Below are 17,743 nucleotides of genomic sequence, written 5' to 3'. Positions count from 1 at the left end.
CATCACTAACCTGGACGGTTCTGACTTAGAATATGTGGACAACTACAAATACCTAGGTGTCTGGCTAGACTGTAAACTCTCCTCACAGACTCATATTAAACATCTCCAACCCAAAATTACATCTAGAATCGGCTTCCTATTTCGCAACAAAGCCTCCTTCACTCATGCCGCCAAACATACCCTCGTAAAACTGACTATCCTACCGATCCTTGACTTCGGCGATGTCATTTACGAAATAGCTTCCAATACTCTACTCAGCAAACTGGATGCAGTCTATCACAATGCCATATGTTTTGTCACCAAAGCCCCTTATACCACCCACCACTGTGACCTGTATGCTCTAGTCAGCTGGCCCTCGCTACATATTCGTCGCCACTGGCTCCACCCACTGGCTCCAGGTCATCTATAAGTCTATGCTAGGTAAAGCTCCGCCTTATCTCAGCTCACTGGTCATGATAACAACACTGCCCTGTAGCACGCGCTCTAGCAGGTCTCACTGGTCATCCCCAAAACCAGCCTTTCCTTCCAGTTCTCTGCTGCCAATGACTGGAACGAATTGCAAAAATCACTGAAGCTGGAGACTTATATTTCCCTCAATAACTTTAAACATCAGCTATCTGAGCAGCTAACCGATCGATGCAGCTGTACATAGCCCATCTGTAAATAGTCCACCCAATCTACCTACCTCATCCCCATATTGTTTTTATTTACTTTTCTGTTCTTTTGCACACCAGTATTTCTACTTGCACATCACCACATCACCATCTGCTCATCTATCACTCCAGTGTTCATTTGCTAAGTAATTATTACTATGGCCTATTTATTGCCTTACCTCCTCAAGCCATTTGCACACACTGTATATAGACTTTCTTTTTTCTATTGTGTTATTGACTGTACGCTTGTTTATTCCATGTGTAACTTTGTGTTGTTGTTTGTGTCGTACTGCTTTGCTTTATCTTGGCCAGGTCGCAGTTGTAAATGAGAACTTGTTCTCAACTAGCTTACCTGGTTAAATTAAGAATAACAAAAAATGTAGATATTCCATTAAAAAATCAGCTGTTTCCAGCTACAATAGTAATTTACAACATTAACAATGTATACACTCTATTTCTGATCAATTTGATGTTATTTTGATGGACAAAAATGTGCTTTTCTTTCAAAAACAAGGTCATTTCTAAGTGACCCCAAACTTTTGAACGGTGGTGTATGTTTCCGTAAGATTGGATTTTTAGCATTTATAGCAATGGTTATCAACTGTAATGCAAGGATGGAACATTAGTCGTAGAACATTGAGGTTGTGGTGGGAGCTGCCGAGAGGTATTTGGTCATGTGAGACTTCTCATCAGAAGACTTACAGGGTGTGTTAAGTGGTGGTCCCATCCTTTCAGGTTGTTGGCCTGAGGTAGGACTAAATAGATTTAAATAGTGGAGTAGGGTGGTGTAATTTTGTATTTTTTTGTGAGTAGTGTTAGGTGGTAGGGTATTTACTTATTTTTTCATTCAAAGTATAAGGGAGTTGTACTCCAGTCTAGCAGGTGGCGGTAATGCAACATTTTATTGGATGCCAGCCGCCGTTAAAGCTCAGCTAAGAAGTAGAGAGCGGCCACTAGAGTATCTGGTCAATATAAAATATTATATGTGTTCTAGCAGATGTCTCTTTCGAATGAGTGTGAAATCAAAGACGGCTTAGAAACGTTGGTGGAATCACAGGCTATAGGAGAGTTAGCTAAACTAGCGGTAAACAACGTGCTCTAAAGTTCGTGGCTAGCTACATTTCTGTATTTTGAAGAATTTTCGATTTAACCAGTGGTGTCACTTATCTTAGGCATCCTGGCTGGGTGTTCAAACTAGAATGGGTCGAAAAGTAGATGACTAGTTAGCTAATGTAGACTGATTTGCCGGCTAAATTATGATGGACAAAGCTTTCCCTGCAAAAAATGTATTTAGCTCGCTCGATGGCTGCAAGAAGCAGTTTTGTTTTAGAAAGATTGGTTAGCAGCGTGTGTTGTTGCTAGCTAGCAGTGGCACTTACACCAAAGATGGTCTCATTAGCTTATCGGTGTTTATACTGTTTGTTCCAACGCGCTTCACCCATCATTATCGACACCAATTGGCGAGGATGTGCAACTGCACTGCAGTACTCACGAACTTCGGACCTGCGCAGGGCCGTTCGCAGTGTTTTGGTCTTCAATAGCTTCATAAACCCCGCACATTATTACAATTTATCTTTTTAAAATGTGATTTTAATCATAACCCTAAGCACACTGCTAACCGTATACTTTGTTTTTTGTTATTGCATTTTTTGCTATTTTGTGGCTGTGGAATCCGACTTTGTTGCTAGAAGCTAGTGGAAACCTAGCTAGTAACGTTACTTCCGTGGGACGACAGAGTTCGCAAGTACGATATTATCAGAATGCAGTTAATTTGTTAGCAATTCTATTAATAACAGGTTATTAAGGATGCCCACATGTTGAATATAAAACATTCATATGAAGATCTGTATTAGCAAGTAAACAATATTGTAGAATTGCTGCACTCATTCATATCATTTTTCGACGTATAGTACTTCCGTGTAGCCATGGCCGATTCTGTTGCAGTAGAGGACCCGAAATTCACCTTACAAGAGGTTCTTGACACTTTTAAGTCATGCCTATCTGAAAACAAAGAAGTATTCCTCGAACATTATGTAGCAGGATGGCTTGGTCTTGTAAGGTAAGTCGTTTAAATCTATGCTAGCCTAGATTCTTAGCTAACTAGGTAGCCCTGGGCTAACATTAAACAAACAGCTGGCAAATCATTGAGTGCACATGATCTAGTTATATGTACTAAAAACAAATCTGCTATGTACATTACAGAGATTAACATTAAAGTTAGAATCCTTAGTTGAAACAATAACACAGCGTTACCCAACCTTTGTTTTGATAAAATGCTGAGAGATTGGCCTGGAGAAATGTTACCACAATCAAATTCGTAGAAAGAGCTATTTATGCAAGAACTGACCATCCCTGGTATCAAAATTATAGTTTGAACTATGTTTTGGGCATATAGCTACAGTGTTTGTTTACATTGTTTACAAATAAATAAAAGCTAGCTCATGTTTAGGTTCTGATGGCTACAACAGTTGATTAAAGCTCAGGAGGCATTTATACGTTATATTCTTCAAGAATCAATGGGTATATATTGCAAATTAATTATATCTATTTTAAAAATGGATGTAGCAACTAAGGACTCTAGCTTTAAGTGTTGCCCTATTGCCTGGGGCAAGTGAAGTGAGTAGTTGAGCCTGCTCTGAGATTGCACCATTGTGCATGTTAATTTAAAAAAAGACAAAATAACCAAACTCTAAAGAATTCCATTAGCCTAAAACTGATCTTTCTGGACCCTCACCATTGTTTAATTGAAAGACAGACAATGTATGGTATTTATAGACAGGTTGGTTGTAACAGACAGGGTTGGCGTAGACTTGATAACATGTAAACTGTATTTAGTCTCCAAATGTTTATTGAAAACACAAATTTTGACAATGAGCAGTTGTTTCTCAAATATATCTTTACAGTTGTCGGTTAGCTAGCTAGCAAATTTGAGCCATATTGGCATATACATGACATCAGTCAAAACAAGACATGGTATCAATAATAAGCTACGAGCTGAAATGAGCCATCTACTATTTCCCACATGGCAGCTTTTTGTCATTGATGCTTGCTATCTGACCATTCAGAATCATACGAACGCATGCCACATCAATGTGCACGCATAATTTTAGTGATGTCAGCCAACCCGGGCAAGTTGAGCCTGCACTGAGATTTTTTTATTTACTGATAGCAACACAAATACAAAATCCCAGTACTGATCTTAATGGTTCATTGATGTCAACCCCTGAAATTATTCTGGTTGTCTCATTATGAGGATAGGAAACACTGTCACCACCGATAAATCCACTATAATTGAGAATTTCAATAAGCATTTTACTACGGCTGGCCATGCTTTCCACCTGGCTACCCCACCCCGGTCAACAGCACTGCACCCCCCACAGCAACTCACCCAAGCCTTCTCCCAAATCCAGTCAGCTGATGTTCTGAAAGAGCTGCAAAATCTGGACCCCTACAAATCAGCCGGGCTAGACAATCTGGACCCTTTCTTTCTAAAAATGACCTGCCGAAATTGCAGCAACCCCTATTACTAGCCTGTTCAACCTCTCTTTTGTGTCGTCAGAGATTCCCAAAGATTGGAAAGCAGCTGCAGTCATCCCCCTCTTCAAAGGGGGGGGAACTCTTGACCCAAACTGCTACAGACTTATATCTATCCTACCCTGCCTTTCTAAGGTCTTCGAAAGCCAAGTCAACAAACAGATTACCGACCATTTCGAATCCCACCATACCTTCTCTGCTATGCAATCTGGTTTCAGAGCTGGTCATGGGTGCATCTCAGCCATGCTCAAGGTCCTAAATGATATCTTAACCGCCATCGACAAGAAACAATACTGTGCAGCCGTATTCGTCTCTGTCAATCACCACATCCTCATCGGCAAACTCGATAGCCTTGGTTTCTCAAATGATTGCCTCGCCTGGTTCACCAACTATTTCTCTGATAGAGTTCAGTGTGTCAAATCGGAGGGCCTGTTGTCCGGGCCTCTGGCAGTTTCTATGGGGGTACCACAGTGTTAAAGTTTTGGACTGACTCTCTTCTCTGTATACATCAATGATGTTGCTCTTGCTGCTGGTGAGTCTCTGATCCACCTCTACGCAGATGACACCATTCTGTATACTTCTGGCCCTTTGGACACTGTGTTAACAACCCTCCAGACGAGCTTCAATGCCATACAACTCTCATTCCGTGGCCTCCAATTGCTCTTAAATACAAGTAAAACTATGCGCATGCTCTTCAACCAATCGCTGCCTGCACCTGCCCGCCCGTCCAACATCACTACTCTGGACGGTTCTGACTTAGAATATGTGGACAACTACAAATACCTAGGTGTCTGGTTAGACTGTAAACTCTCTTTCCAGACTCACATCAAACATCTCCAATACAAAGTTAAATCTAGAATTGGCTTAATATTTCGCAACAAAGCCTCCTTCACTCATGCTGCCAAACATGTAAAACTTTGTAAAACTGACCATGCTACCGATCCTCGATTTCGGCGACGTCATTTACAAAATAGCCTCCAATACCCTACTCAATAAATTGGATGCAGTCTATCACAGTGCCATCCGTTTTGTCACCAAAGCCCCATATACTACCCACCACTGCGACCTGTACGCTCTCGTTGGCTGGCCCTCGCTTCATACTCGTCGCCAAGCCCACTGGCTCCAGGTCATCTACAAGACCCTGCTAGGTGAAGTCCCCCCTTATCTCACCTCGCTGGTTACCATAGCAGCACCCACCTGTAGCACGCGCTCCAGCAGGTATATCTCTCTGGTCACTCCCAAAACCAATTCTTACTTTGGCCGCCTCTCCTTCCAGTTCTCTGCTGCCAATGACTGGAACGAACTGAAAAAATCTCTGAAACTGGAAACATTTATCCCCCTCACTAGCTTTAAGCACCAGCTGTCAGAGCAGCTCAAAGATTACTGCACCTGTACATAGCCCATTTATAATTTAGCCCAAACAACTACCTCTCCCCCTACTGTATTGATTTATTTTGCTCCTTTGCACCCCATTATTTCTATCTCTACTTTGCACATTCTTCCAATGCAAATCTACCATTCGTGGTTTATTTTTATTTTTACTTGCTATATTGTGTTTACTATGTCACCAATGGTCTTTTTTTTGCCTTTACCTCCCTTATCTCACCTCATTTGCTCACATTGTATATAGACTTATTTTTCTACTGTATTATTGACTGTATGTTTGTTTTACTCCATGTATAACTCTGTGTTGTTGTACCTGTCGAACTGCTTTGCTTTATCTTGGCCAGGTTGCAATTGTAAATTAGAACTTGTTCTCAACTTGCCTACCTGGTTAAATAAAGGTAAAATAAAAAAATATATAGAGCCATTTAGCATAATGAAATATTTGAAGACTCTTCCAATAAAAAAACTTGTGTATGTTGTATTAAATGTGTTTATTGTCCTTTGTATCCAGATTCATGAACAGCCTGGGGAGTGTGTTCTCCTTCATCGCCAAGGATGCTGTCAACAAGATCCAAATCCTGATCAACCATCTGAACAGTGAGAATGGGGCCCACTACGTCACCGTCCAGTCTATGGTCAAATACGAACTGGACAACCAACTGGTGGACCTGACTAAGAGAGGCAGCTTCCCCGAGTCCGGCTGCCGCACCCTCCTGAGGCTGCACCGTGCCCTGCGCTGGCTGGAGCTCTTTCTCGAACGGCTGCGCACCAGCACTGAAGAAAGCAAGACCTCTGTCATGTGCTCTGAGGCCTATAATGAATCCCTCTCCCAACACCATGCATGGATCATCCGCAAGGCTGCCGGTACAGCTTTCTGGGCTCTCCCAGGGCGTGCCACGTTCTTTGATGTGATGAATGTAGGTACCCCAGAGCAGGTAGTGGCCATGCTAGGGGATGCCCTGCCGCTCATCTCTGAGGTGTACCAAGTGACAGAGGACCTCTATGCCCAGAACAATATATTGGACTTGCCCTAGTAGGCAGGAAGTACTGTAGTAGTAGTTGCCTGGTGGTCCCAGATCTATGTGTGTCATCTTGCCAACTCCAATGGAATTGTTTATAAGAGTTGGCAAGACAGCATAAATAGATCGGAGACCACCAGGCTACTGTAGGCCTCGTAGTCCAACCAGCACATCAATGCTGGCAATCTGTGCTGCTCCTTATTGTTTCTTGGTGACAATTTCTGGTGTATAGAGATGGGTGTATTACTGTATGTACATTACATTATTATGTAGTAAGGCAGCATTACCCATGTATTTATTTCTAATTAGAATTGTGAAATGGGATTTCTATGGCATTCAGTGCTGTCTTTGTGCAACACATCTCTTTGCATTTAAGTCTCTCCTTAATTTGTTTAGGCATGCATCAGTTTTTAGCGCTCAAAGTAGGTTTTGTATTATGGGAAGAGTATGATTTCATTGCAAATGCAATAACATATTTTTAGGTTGTATGTCTGTCTTGTCTAATCTAAAGATATACATGTCCTTAATTGTCCCCCCACAATGAAATTGGGGAGGGGACTGTGGATCTGTCTCTGTACGTTCGTTCGTCACACGTGATATCTCGGACCGCACTGGCCCAATTTTGACAAATCGACAGCAATTTTGTGGAATGATGCGTCTTGCCATAGAAATCAGGCATTTACAAAATTACACTGATTATCCAGATGGCGTGTGACAAAGGAACTGCAGCCCATTGTTCAAATGGGTTAAATGGAAACTGAAAACCTGAGACTGACTGTAGGTCTATAACCTTTCACAGAGTCTTAATATTAACCCCTGCAGAATTAAGCATTTCTTGAAGTAAACTGATACAAAAAGATTGCCGTATAACTGCAGTATGTTGCAAATACTGCGTCCAAAATAACTTAGTGTATCTGCAGTTACAGTGCAGTGTATTGCAGTTATTACTGCATCCAAAATACCACAGTCAGCTAGTTACTACGCTTTTACTGCAGTTCCAAAACTGTAATCTTTATTTGGAAGAGACCGATCATATTCAACGGGAGTTGTGCATTCTTAAATTCATCAGTTATTCTGCACTCAGGCATACTCAGAGTAGTGCTCTGACATCTTAGTAGATAGCCAGAGTGAATTTACCAACTCGCCCTTAGTGTTCTAGGGCAACATATAATGACAGAACAGAGGTTGCATGTAGGCCTGTCTAAATATAGACAAGTTACCTAACAAATAGCCTACCAAAATGTCTGAAATTATAAGCAGGAACATAGCTAAATTAGGCACACAAAAAAATCCCCCACCTCCTGTCAAAAAATGTATTCTGTGGTCTGACTATAGCCTACAGGGCATCTTCTATATTTGCTGGGTCGGGTGCGGGCCTCAGATTTTCACTTTAACACACATAGTCAGTCGTTGCAGATGGGTTATTAGCAATTGTGGGTAAGTACGTAAACAGCTGAACAAACTTCTGAATCGTGCACCACTGGCTGATTTTTGAGGAAACTTGGGTGAATGATGAGTCTTTCCCAGTGGCGGTCAGTGCCGTTTAAGATGAGGGAGGACAAATGTTTTTCATGAGCATGGCCTTATTTCTATCACAGGATATTGGATGACTAATTCATATTCCATTCACCTAGGTTTAGACTACTACATGATACTCATATTTTCCCAATACCAATCATGAGGTTGCTACAACCTAGCCTATGAATGAAAGTTTACAGCGTAGGTGCACACAGGTCGAGAGACATAGGGTGTCATAATTAGTCCAACAGTTGCAAACGAGTTTCTATTGGACAAATTCAGGTATGTTTATCCCTGTTTGTTCCCATTTGCTTCCATTTAAGAAATGTTTTTCAACAGAATTGGCTGAATGAATACACCCCTGATAATGTGTAAACACATCACTTTCATAACAGCCACGTTGTATTCCTTTTCGCATCTCTCCTCCTCACCTCTTCCCTTTGTTGTGGACTTCAATGCACAACCCATCAGCTGTATGTGACCAGGTGGAAAAAACCTTTGTAAGCCAAACCGCTACACACAGCCTACATCATTGTCACCATATTAGCTAAAGTAGTGTCATAGTCTGCATAGAAAATAGAACTAACGCGTTTGTAAACCCGGCAGGCAGTAACGCTACAGTGTACGGTCAGTGAGTAGTTACGTCAACGAGGCCCCGATGGCAATAAATTAGTAATACCAAAAGCTTACCTTGGAAAAACCTTGGAGAAAAAAAATTAAAAAACAACTTGGAGGAGTTCCAGTGTTAGTTTGGAAAGTCATAGCCAGTGAGCTAACATAGCATCACTCTGTTTGAGCAGGGTGTTTCAGTAGGCTAAACTAGCCAGCTGCAATTGCTAGCAAAGTAAGTGATTCTGAAAGTGGGGAAAAATAACAATCTCTATTTTTCTCTTGCTTCCCCTTAATTTGATCAAAACTGTTCCAACTACTGTCATTCTCTTTGAGTTAATTACTCACCCCATTGTATACACTGCAGTGCTAGCTAGCTGTAGCTTATGCTTTCAGTACTAGATTAATTCTCTGATCCTTTGATTGGGTGGACAACATGTCAGTTCATGCTGCAAGAGCTCTGATAGGCTGGTGGATGTCCTCTGGGAGTTGTCATAATTACTGTGTAAGTCTATGAAAGGGGGTGAGAACCATGAGCCTCCTAGGTTTTGTACTGAAGTCAATGTACCCAGAGGAGCACAGAAGCTAGCTGTCCCCCGGCTACACCATGGTACTATCCTACAGAGTACTGTTGAGGCTACTGTAGACTTTTGCAAAATAATGTTTTAAACAATTATTTGGTGATGTGATTATATTTAGTATAGTTTTATCTAAAAATGATAACTTTTTAAATGATTTACATTTTTCTGAAATTCACTGAAGAGGATGGTCTTCCCGTTCATCCTCTGAGGAGCCTCCTCTGGTTTTGCCTTAGAAGTCTGTTATTTACAAAATTACACTGATTGGCCCAAGGGGGGTGGATGACGTTTACTGTTGCCTTGTTTATTGTTTAAAATATGTACCACTTAATCTTACAGTTTTTCATTTTTTCTGTTCACTATGAATGAAATTATAAATTAAACACAGAGACCTGATAAGTCTAGACTTTGTCTTTGTTCTATTTCTGTAATGATTTATGTTTCTTCATAATTGTGTCATGGTGTTATATAACCTAAGAATGAAGATGGATATTAGCGTTAAATCTAGTGCAATGTTTCAAATACAATTTGCATAATGCAAAACATCTCTGTCTGCAGTACAGTTCCAAAATTACAGGAACTTTCAATACATTTTCTGGTATCCCCAAAGTCTCGGTTGGAGGATTCCCTGAATCAGGAGGGAATAAACAGGAAATACGGAATCAGGATCGTCTACTCAGGATTTACGAGAACCAGGGAAGTTATTGAAAGTTCCTGAAATCTTGCAACCCTAGTCTGGAGCAGTGTGATAAGAAATAATAGATACGACTGATGCTGCACGCTCCTTGACTTGCACCAGGGGGCAGCTTTGTTGCTGTGTGAGGCTCGCAGCGTTGTCAAGGTAACCATAGCTGTATCGGTAACTTGAGTTACGCTGCCTGCTGAAAAAGCTTGAAAACTTCCCTCGAGTGTTGACAAGCAAAAAAAGAGACTGATCTATCAGCTGAAATGCAAGGTATGCTGCATATGCTTGTTAGTATTCTTATCGTGCACTATCTGTAATTCTAGTGGCAAGTATATTCCCTCTTTGTCACCTACTTGGATCGGACAGCTTAGTTACCTAACGTTAATTTGGTAACGTTAACTGGTCAACAAGGAAATCAAATAGAAGACATTTTCTGTCATTGGCATTTCAAGATTAGTAAACTTTCAAGCTGGCCAGTGCTCTCAAAAAGGGTGGCCAGTCTCCTTAACAGCTACTGGGTATGAAGACTTTTGAGCCAACCCTGATGAGCAGACAGTAACATAACTTTCAGCAGGGATGTAACAAAAGCCTGCACACCCAGAGGCTCTCAACAAGAATGCCATTCACAGTGTGACTGATGAGACAGAGAATGTCACAGAATAGCTATTACATTTATATTTCAGTTCTCTCTTATCTCCCATCTTTTAGAGTTGAGTCACATCTAAAACATTCGGCTGCTGTGGAGAATGCATTTGACCAGGCCAAAGTCCTCGAAAGGGCGTAGTCGACCCAACCTGAGCCACACGCCAAACATGGATGTGGCTGACAGCTTCCACAACACACCACTGATCCCGAAGCCTCCTTCAATGGACTACGACAGGTCAGATCGTTGCCTCCGCTCCCGCTCTCAATCCCTCTTCAGGCAGAGCAGCCAGCTGAGCGTGAAACAAGACCCAGACTCCCTAGATACTGTTCCCAAGGTACCCACTCTTCCCTTCCCTTGGAACAAATACAAGCCCCTCCCCTCTATTGAGAAGAAGACGTCAGAGGAGGGTATCTCTTTGAGGGGCATGGAGGAGAAGACATCCAAGCTCAGTCTGTCCGACAGCCTTATTGTCCAGGCTCGGCAAGGGCACGGGGAGCATCAGCTGTCCTCAGTGAGGACCCGAGCAGAATCCCGGAGCAACCCGGAGATAGGCAACGTGTCTGAGGTGCTTTGCAAGGTCTGCCCCACTCCCAACCTCAGCGTGATGGCCACAACCCCAGAGGCAGAAAGCCCACCAGTATTCTCCCCTGGCACTCCTGATCCTTTGAGCTTACTCCTTGCCATCCGTGCTCCGTGTGGTAGGAGGTTTGAGTACCACTTCCTACCCACAGACACCCTACTGACGGTGCTTGCCAGTGCAGAGGCCAGGTATGGGGCCAGATATGAGCATGGTTACATTGAGATCGTGGATGGCTACATTAAGAGTGTTGTGGATAGACCCCTCCGAAGGACATTCACAGACTTGAACATGACTTTGGCCCAATGTGGCATTTTAAATAGATCAGTACTGTGCATCTTTCAGTTGGATATGGACTCTGCCTGAACTCAAGATGGATGACACAGTATAACAAACATTAAAGTTATGACAAGTAGGCCTATATATTATATTAACAATGAAGCCATATGTTTTTAGAGGAAAGAGTGCTTGTTTCCATTGTAAAGAGGTGCTTAGGAAGGTGTGTTTTGCATTTAAGGTTAAAAAAAACTTGCCTTTTCTCACAGCCACTGTGCCACAGAATAAGCCCAGACAGACATACTTTAGGTAAGTAATCTTTATTACAACCACCATTTAGAAATGACAAAACCAAAAAAAGTGCAGAAAGTATAAGAGAAGAGAGGCTCAGCAGAGGCTATTTTAGCTTTCATAGCCAAGGTAAACACTAAACTCTTGTTTAGTTCAAGCAGTCCAAATATAAATCATATTCACTGGAGGTAGAAAATAAAACAATTCAATGGTGTTTTGCTCAATAAAGCTTTTCCTCTTGAAATAGATCTAATATTTATTCCTAACAATTTAGGTATATTCCATACAATATTATTTTACTTGGTAAAAGTGACCAACTTCTGTCAGGTGACAGAATAAGCTTGAATGTGACTGAACAAAACTTGTTTCCACTGAAACAACCTCCCGCAATAGAGATTTGCAGAACCTATTGGGGAAAAAAATAAAATAGAGGGAGCAACTGCTCCAATACTTGCAGTATTACTACAATGGAATCTTTGGATTATTGTGAGGCACACATCTAAACAATCAAGAATGTATTTAGTGTTGTGATCCTGAAATGCTTTATATCACTTGAGGATTGTTAGTCTAGACTGATCATGTGTTGCCTGCCTTCTCATTAATAAGGAATGGACATTTCTCCAGTTTGGGTACTACTTCCCATTTGCTCAACTTCAAATCACATTACCTTCCACTAGTATTATTCTATAACAAAAGGGTTTTTAAGACCAATCAGCACAGCAAACTTCCCCCATTCTAACAATTGCAAAGTCTTGTTTGATTCAATATATTGTATATTGCTAACAACCAATGGCTACCTATACATGCCTCAGAGAGACTTCAACATCTAGAGGGTAAAATATTAGTTTAGTGCAACCACTCAATAAAATAAAATAAAATATATAGAAACTGAACACCAACCATAATGCTAATAGTATCAATGAAGGTATCCTGCTTTTGTCAGGTTTTACTTTTCATTGCAGGTTATGATAATTAGGTTAAGGTTAGGAAAAGGGTTAGGGTTTGCTAAAATACAAAAAATGTCAACTTTTGACATCCCTCCGAGCCATGACCTCTCTTTGGTATGAACTATTGTCCTGAAAATGCTTTGCATTTAAGGCATGGCTAACAGCTGTTATTTAATGTAAACATTCAAATAAATCCTTAAAGTGACAAGTCCAAAAGCCCAAATTAGTTAATAGTCCAAACTGCATAAATAGTTGCATTAAATGATTAGTGATCAAGGTTAGCAGCATCTAGTTGCTGATTTTCTCTATTTCATCGAGATCATCAGTGTCAAGCTTGTTGATCTTCTTATCTATGGAAAAAAAAGAGGAAATTATTAGAACATTGTCTTATAGATCAAAATGAACAAGCTTGTGAAGACTTCTAGAAACAGAGCGACGTACTGAAATGTTCCTCGATTTGGTTGAGAATGTTCATGCTGTGTTTGCTGTCAATCATATTGACTGCAAGGCCCCTCTTGCCGAAACGTCCTGTGCGACCAATCCGGTGAAGGTATGTCTCGTTGTCAGCGTTTCCGTCTTTGTCCATGGGCAGGTCAAAATTTATCACCACAGAAACTTGCTCAACATCAATGCCTATCAATAGAAAAAGAGAAAAAACATGCCCGCCCTTAGGCCTATTCAATGTAAAAATATATATATATGTATATATATGTAAATATATATATATATATAATTAAAAATGAATTAAACACTCATCCTCACCCTCCTACTTCGGATAAATGGTACCATTAATCTAGCTTTCAATGACAGTCTTTATACCTCTGGAGCATACGTTGGTGGTCACCAGGACTTTCTCCTTGCCCTCCCTGAAGCGTTCGATGATGGTCGCTCTCTGTTCCACAGTCATCTCCCCACTCAGCAGCGCCACCACATGGCCCTCCTTGGTCAGCTCTGCAGCCAGCCAGCCAGCTGTCCTTCGGGTCTAGAGGCAAAGAAGTCTACTTTATTTCTTTACTTCATTAGTTTATGTACCGTATCAAATCAAATCCCCCAGAGAATTCCTTCAATCCTCGGATAAGTTGAGGATACTCACGTGACAGAAGATCATAGCTTGGGCGATGGTGATGGCGCCGTAGATATTACAGAGTGCTGTAAACTTTTCCTCCTTGTCGCTGCAAAGCACGTAATACTGCTTGATGGTGTCCAGAGTCTCCTCTTCACGTTTCAGCTTGATGATGTTGGGGTCTGGCACAACCCTCTCAGCAAACTTCCACACGGAGTCCTCAAAGGTGGCAGAGAACAGCAGCATCTGACATTCCTTTGGCAACATTCTGAATGGGGGAAAGAAATGTCCTTAGATAACTAGACTGTTACGCTGTTATTGAGTCGAATAGCATCTGAAAATCATCAGCGGTCATTAAGAGCCCTTTTACAGGTGTCTGTAAACAAAGTTAAATGGCAGCACTCGTGATTACTGGCCTGCAAGATGAACTTGTCTCGCATCACTAAAGTCCTGCTAGATGAGAGTACTGTGCATTTACAACTTTCTATATGGAGAACTCACCTTTGGATCCGGATGCTCTGGTCCTGGTGACCCTGTGTGGCGATCATGACATCAGCCTCGTCCAGGACAAAGACGCTGATCTTCTTGGGGTTGATGATCTTCAGTTTGGAGCACCAGTCCAAGACCGTGCCAGGTGTCCCAATGACAATCTGCTCCTGAAGCGTCGCCCCTCGGTCCACTGCTCAACACCCAGAGACAAACAGGACAGTTAATGATATTGTTACAATGATGCTTTTCATCAGCATCTTATATTTACAGAACATCAACTCTAATACACGTATGGCATTTTCTTCATTGACAGTTATGCTTTCGACATGAAATTTGTGAGACCACTGGCAGTGACAGCATAGGCCTACCATTTCCCCAGTGAAATTAGGCACCCAAACATTACAGGTTGTATTCAAAATAAATACAAAAGTAGGAATGTTTTGAGACTTACATTTATTGCCACGAATGGCATATGCCAATTTGACCTCAGGATAGAATTTCCCCATCTGCTCAATGACTTTACCAGTCTGCAAAGCTAGCTCGTACGTTGGGGCAATGCAAAGACACTGAGGGGGCAAAATAAGACGTTTCAGTAATAAGAGGCTTCCATCTACAAAATCAACACATTGTGATAGATGTTCTCTAAACTAAGACACTTTCCTGTAACTCTGATCTGTAAGTGCTCTTAATAAAACAACCCATAAACATCCACCTAAAGAGCAAACTCTTTCTGACCTTACTGATTACCTGACCTCTTGAGGTCTAACCTCTCTCATAGCCTGACTAATGCTAACGGACCATAGCATTGCTGAAGATGGAGATACCGCTCACCTGTGCCCATTTGTTAGTTGGGTCGACATGGCTGAGCATGGCCAGCACAAAGGCAGCTGTTTTACCTGTACCGGACTGTGATTGGGCAATCAGGTTCTGAGGTCTGGAACCAGAGGGATAATACACGCTGAAGAGAGATTAATGGGGGACTAAAAGAAGGTAGATTCCATTAATTTCACATAAAATTTTTTATCAAACTATATTACTGTGTACATAGACAATGGTTAACAACTAGCTTGACTACATTGACTGAAAGTGGAAATGAAATGTGTAACCTCAGAACACACATCACAACAACACCTTCGTATGTCCAGAATATCTAGGCTATTTCCTCTGTTATTGATAAATGGGTACTCACGGCTCTGCCAGCATCATGGGCAGGGCATTCTCCTGGATCTTAGAGGGTCTGTTGAAGCCCATGTCATACACTCCCTTCAGCAGCTTATCTTTCCTGAGATGGATGTACAATTTTAAAAAATAAGCATTGAGGCCACGAAAAGGACAACATATAATAAAAAGTCTGACCAAACAACACCACACAATGCCACAAAAAAAAACCCGTTGCAGATCCGAACTCGGGTTGAAATACACTGTATAATCTAGGCTTCGTGTGAGGTGTAAGCAATGTTGAATTTGAAATCAGATATCACTTACAGCCTCAGCTCTTCAAATGTCTTGACCGAGTAAAGAGGAGAGTTGGGATCCCTCTGAAGAACCTCTACTTGATTTGTAGTGTTCACAAGGCTGGTGTGGATCATTTTATTCAACAATGACTGGGCCGCTTTGTCCTCTAAAAGACAAGAGTGACAGGTGAATGACCTGTTCGACGACACGAATTGAATGGAGACATGACAGGGAGATGAGAATAAACGCCTAGAATTCACACCTTTTTCCTCCCCTTCGATGTTGGTGCCATTCTCCACTTGCTTTGTGGTACCTGGCAGAAAAACAAACTCATCACATAATTTTATCACAAAAATTAAATGGACAATACATGGAAGAATATCAAGAGCAAATGTTTGATTGGCATCAGTGGTTTTACCCTTTTTTGCCTTATTATGTGCAGCATCACCTCCACCTCGAGGTAGAGATCTTATCACCAAGGAGGCGAACTGGGAAGAGAAACAAAAATGTTTTATTAGTACGCAAATATCTCGTCTCAGAATGAAAGCTTACCCTCATAAAATCTTGGCAACCATGTGTCAAATTCTACCAACAACAAAGCCATGACAAACACAGCTACAGTCAATGGCAGTGCTTTCAAACGGTGTGTCAATAAGTGGAACACCACCAGCACATGGTATGCTGAAGTAATAATTCGGCCACAAATTGCCCCAGTTGCAGTTGGCTGGGCTCGCAAACTAGCAGCATAAAGTTAGATACTTTTCGTAAAACTGAGAATATAGCTGTCTAGCTAATTGTACCAAGCTAGCTAAACTTGCTAGCCTATACATTTAAACTTACTGAGTCAGTCGTAGCTTCCTGTTTATCGACAGCAAGGGCCCAAGAGTCAGTAGCCATGATTAACCTTTAATGTATATTATTTTAGACCAAGTTTCCGAAGTTTTAGCTACACAAACAATGCAATCAAGCTGGGCGTCGAAAGAGATGCTGCCTGCCAAGCCAAATAAGCTACCGCTGAAGCGCACCGGCTCTGGCTAGCTCAGCTGCATTCATTCCGATGGAAACTCGGAAGTGGAATTCTGAGTTCCAATCAACTTTGTTTTACCCCAAAATGTGTTTGTGTAGGAGATGGTTTAGCATGAGCAATACCACAGACTATATTGGAATAATTACAATCTTTATCAGATAAGCAAGGTTGGCTATTTTTTACTTGTCAGTTTAAACTATTGTTTGTTAATCGTTAACATATCACAGCTATAAATGATATGTCATTTCTATCTCATTTGATATGGTTTATTCTTTTTGAGAAGAAGAGACTATGGATGTCCTGATTGGTCCTAATGAAAGTGACTCAGCCAGGTAGAGACCTGACAGTCCACATCACTCTCTCTCTCTCTCTCTCTCTCTCTCTCTCTCTCTCTCTCTCTCTCTCTCTCACACACACACACACACACACACACACACACACACACACACACACACACACACACACACACACACACACACACACACACACACACACACACACACACACACACACACACACACAGATTAAAAGAGGAAAGAGAGAGGGGGGTTATGGCCAGCATTATGCTAATATAATTGAGGAGCGGATGCAGCTTCAGCCAATACCCTCCACCCACACAACTCCCTCCCTCATGCCAACCAAAATGTCTTTTAAGATGCCAGTAGAACTCTATATCGATTGTCATGGTTACCTCCTCAGTGGAAAAAAATTATAGGTGGATCAGACTAACAGTGGCCACAATGCAGACAGCTAAATTCCCACTACCCACATTAGAATAAAAACATTATAGGCTTTCCAATAAACCAGAGACAGAGCACTTGTCAGCGATGGTGAGTGGGAAGGTTGATGCCTGCCCTGGGTGGAGGCAAGAGAGACATGCTTTATGCCCCCCTCCCCACTAGACCTCCATGCCTGGTGCTGCATTTCATCTATCTAGTCTGATCCACCAGCTATCAAAAAGGATCCATAAATGGGGTCTCGCATCATCGA

The 17,743-nt window shown here is 41.7% G+C and overlaps 3 protein-coding genes across 4 annotated transcripts; 2 read left to right on the top strand and 1 right to left on the bottom strand.

The window, feature by feature from the left end:
• The first annotated feature begins 1,599 nt into the window (after positions 1-1,599).
• Positions 1,600-9,701, top strand: cptp (ceramide-1-phosphate transfer protein). Its single transcript, XM_064957398.1, has 3 exons — positions 1,600-2,397; positions 2,564-2,712; positions 6,085-9,701. The coding sequence occupies exons 2-3, from the start codon at positions 2,579-2,581 to the stop codon at positions 6,605-6,607; spliced, it is 657 nt and encodes a 218-aa protein (XP_064813470.1). The 5' UTR covers positions 1,600-2,397; positions 2,564-2,578; the 3' UTR covers positions 6,608-9,701.
• Positions 9,702-10,696: 995 nt separating this feature from the next.
• On the top strand, positions 10,697-11,816 carry ubxn10 (UBX domain protein 10). The gene has a single exon (XM_064957396.1). It carries the CDS (start codon positions 10,729-10,731, stop codon positions 11,569-11,571), a length of 843 nt encoding a protein of 280 aa, XP_064813468.1. The 5' UTR covers positions 10,697-10,728; the 3' UTR covers positions 11,572-11,816.
• On the bottom strand, positions 11,783-16,785 carry LOC135528367 (ATP-dependent RNA helicase DDX19A-like). 2 transcript variants are annotated; one of them, XM_064957395.1, is made up of 12 exons: positions 16,567-16,785; positions 16,145-16,214; positions 15,989-16,039; positions 15,757-15,892; positions 15,461-15,553; positions 15,103-15,229; positions 14,723-14,837; positions 14,284-14,461; positions 13,813-14,050; positions 13,539-13,701; positions 13,161-13,352; positions 11,783-13,069 (listed from the first exon to the last, which is right to left on the bottom strand). In XM_064957395.1, exons 1-12 carry the CDS (start codon positions 16,621-16,623, stop codon positions 13,008-13,010), a joined length of 1,482 nt encoding a protein of 493 aa, XP_064813467.1. In that variant the 5' UTR covers positions 16,624-16,785; the 3' UTR covers positions 11,783-13,007. The 2 variants fall into 2 exon arrangements, with proteins under 2 accessions (XP_064813467.1, XP_064813466.1); XM_064957394.1 differs by having other exon boundaries at positions 15,103-15,205.
• Positions 16,786-17,743: the final 958 nt, after the last annotated feature.

The sequence above is a fragment of the Oncorhynchus masou genome, chromosome 33 (assembly GCF_036934945.1).
Source record: "Oncorhynchus masou masou isolate Uvic2021 chromosome 33, UVic_Omas_1.1, whole genome shotgun sequence".
Classification (NCBI taxonomy): Eukaryota; Metazoa; Chordata; class Actinopteri; order Salmoniformes; family Salmonidae; genus Oncorhynchus; species Oncorhynchus masou.
This window is presented reverse-complemented; position numbering and strand designations above follow the sequence as displayed.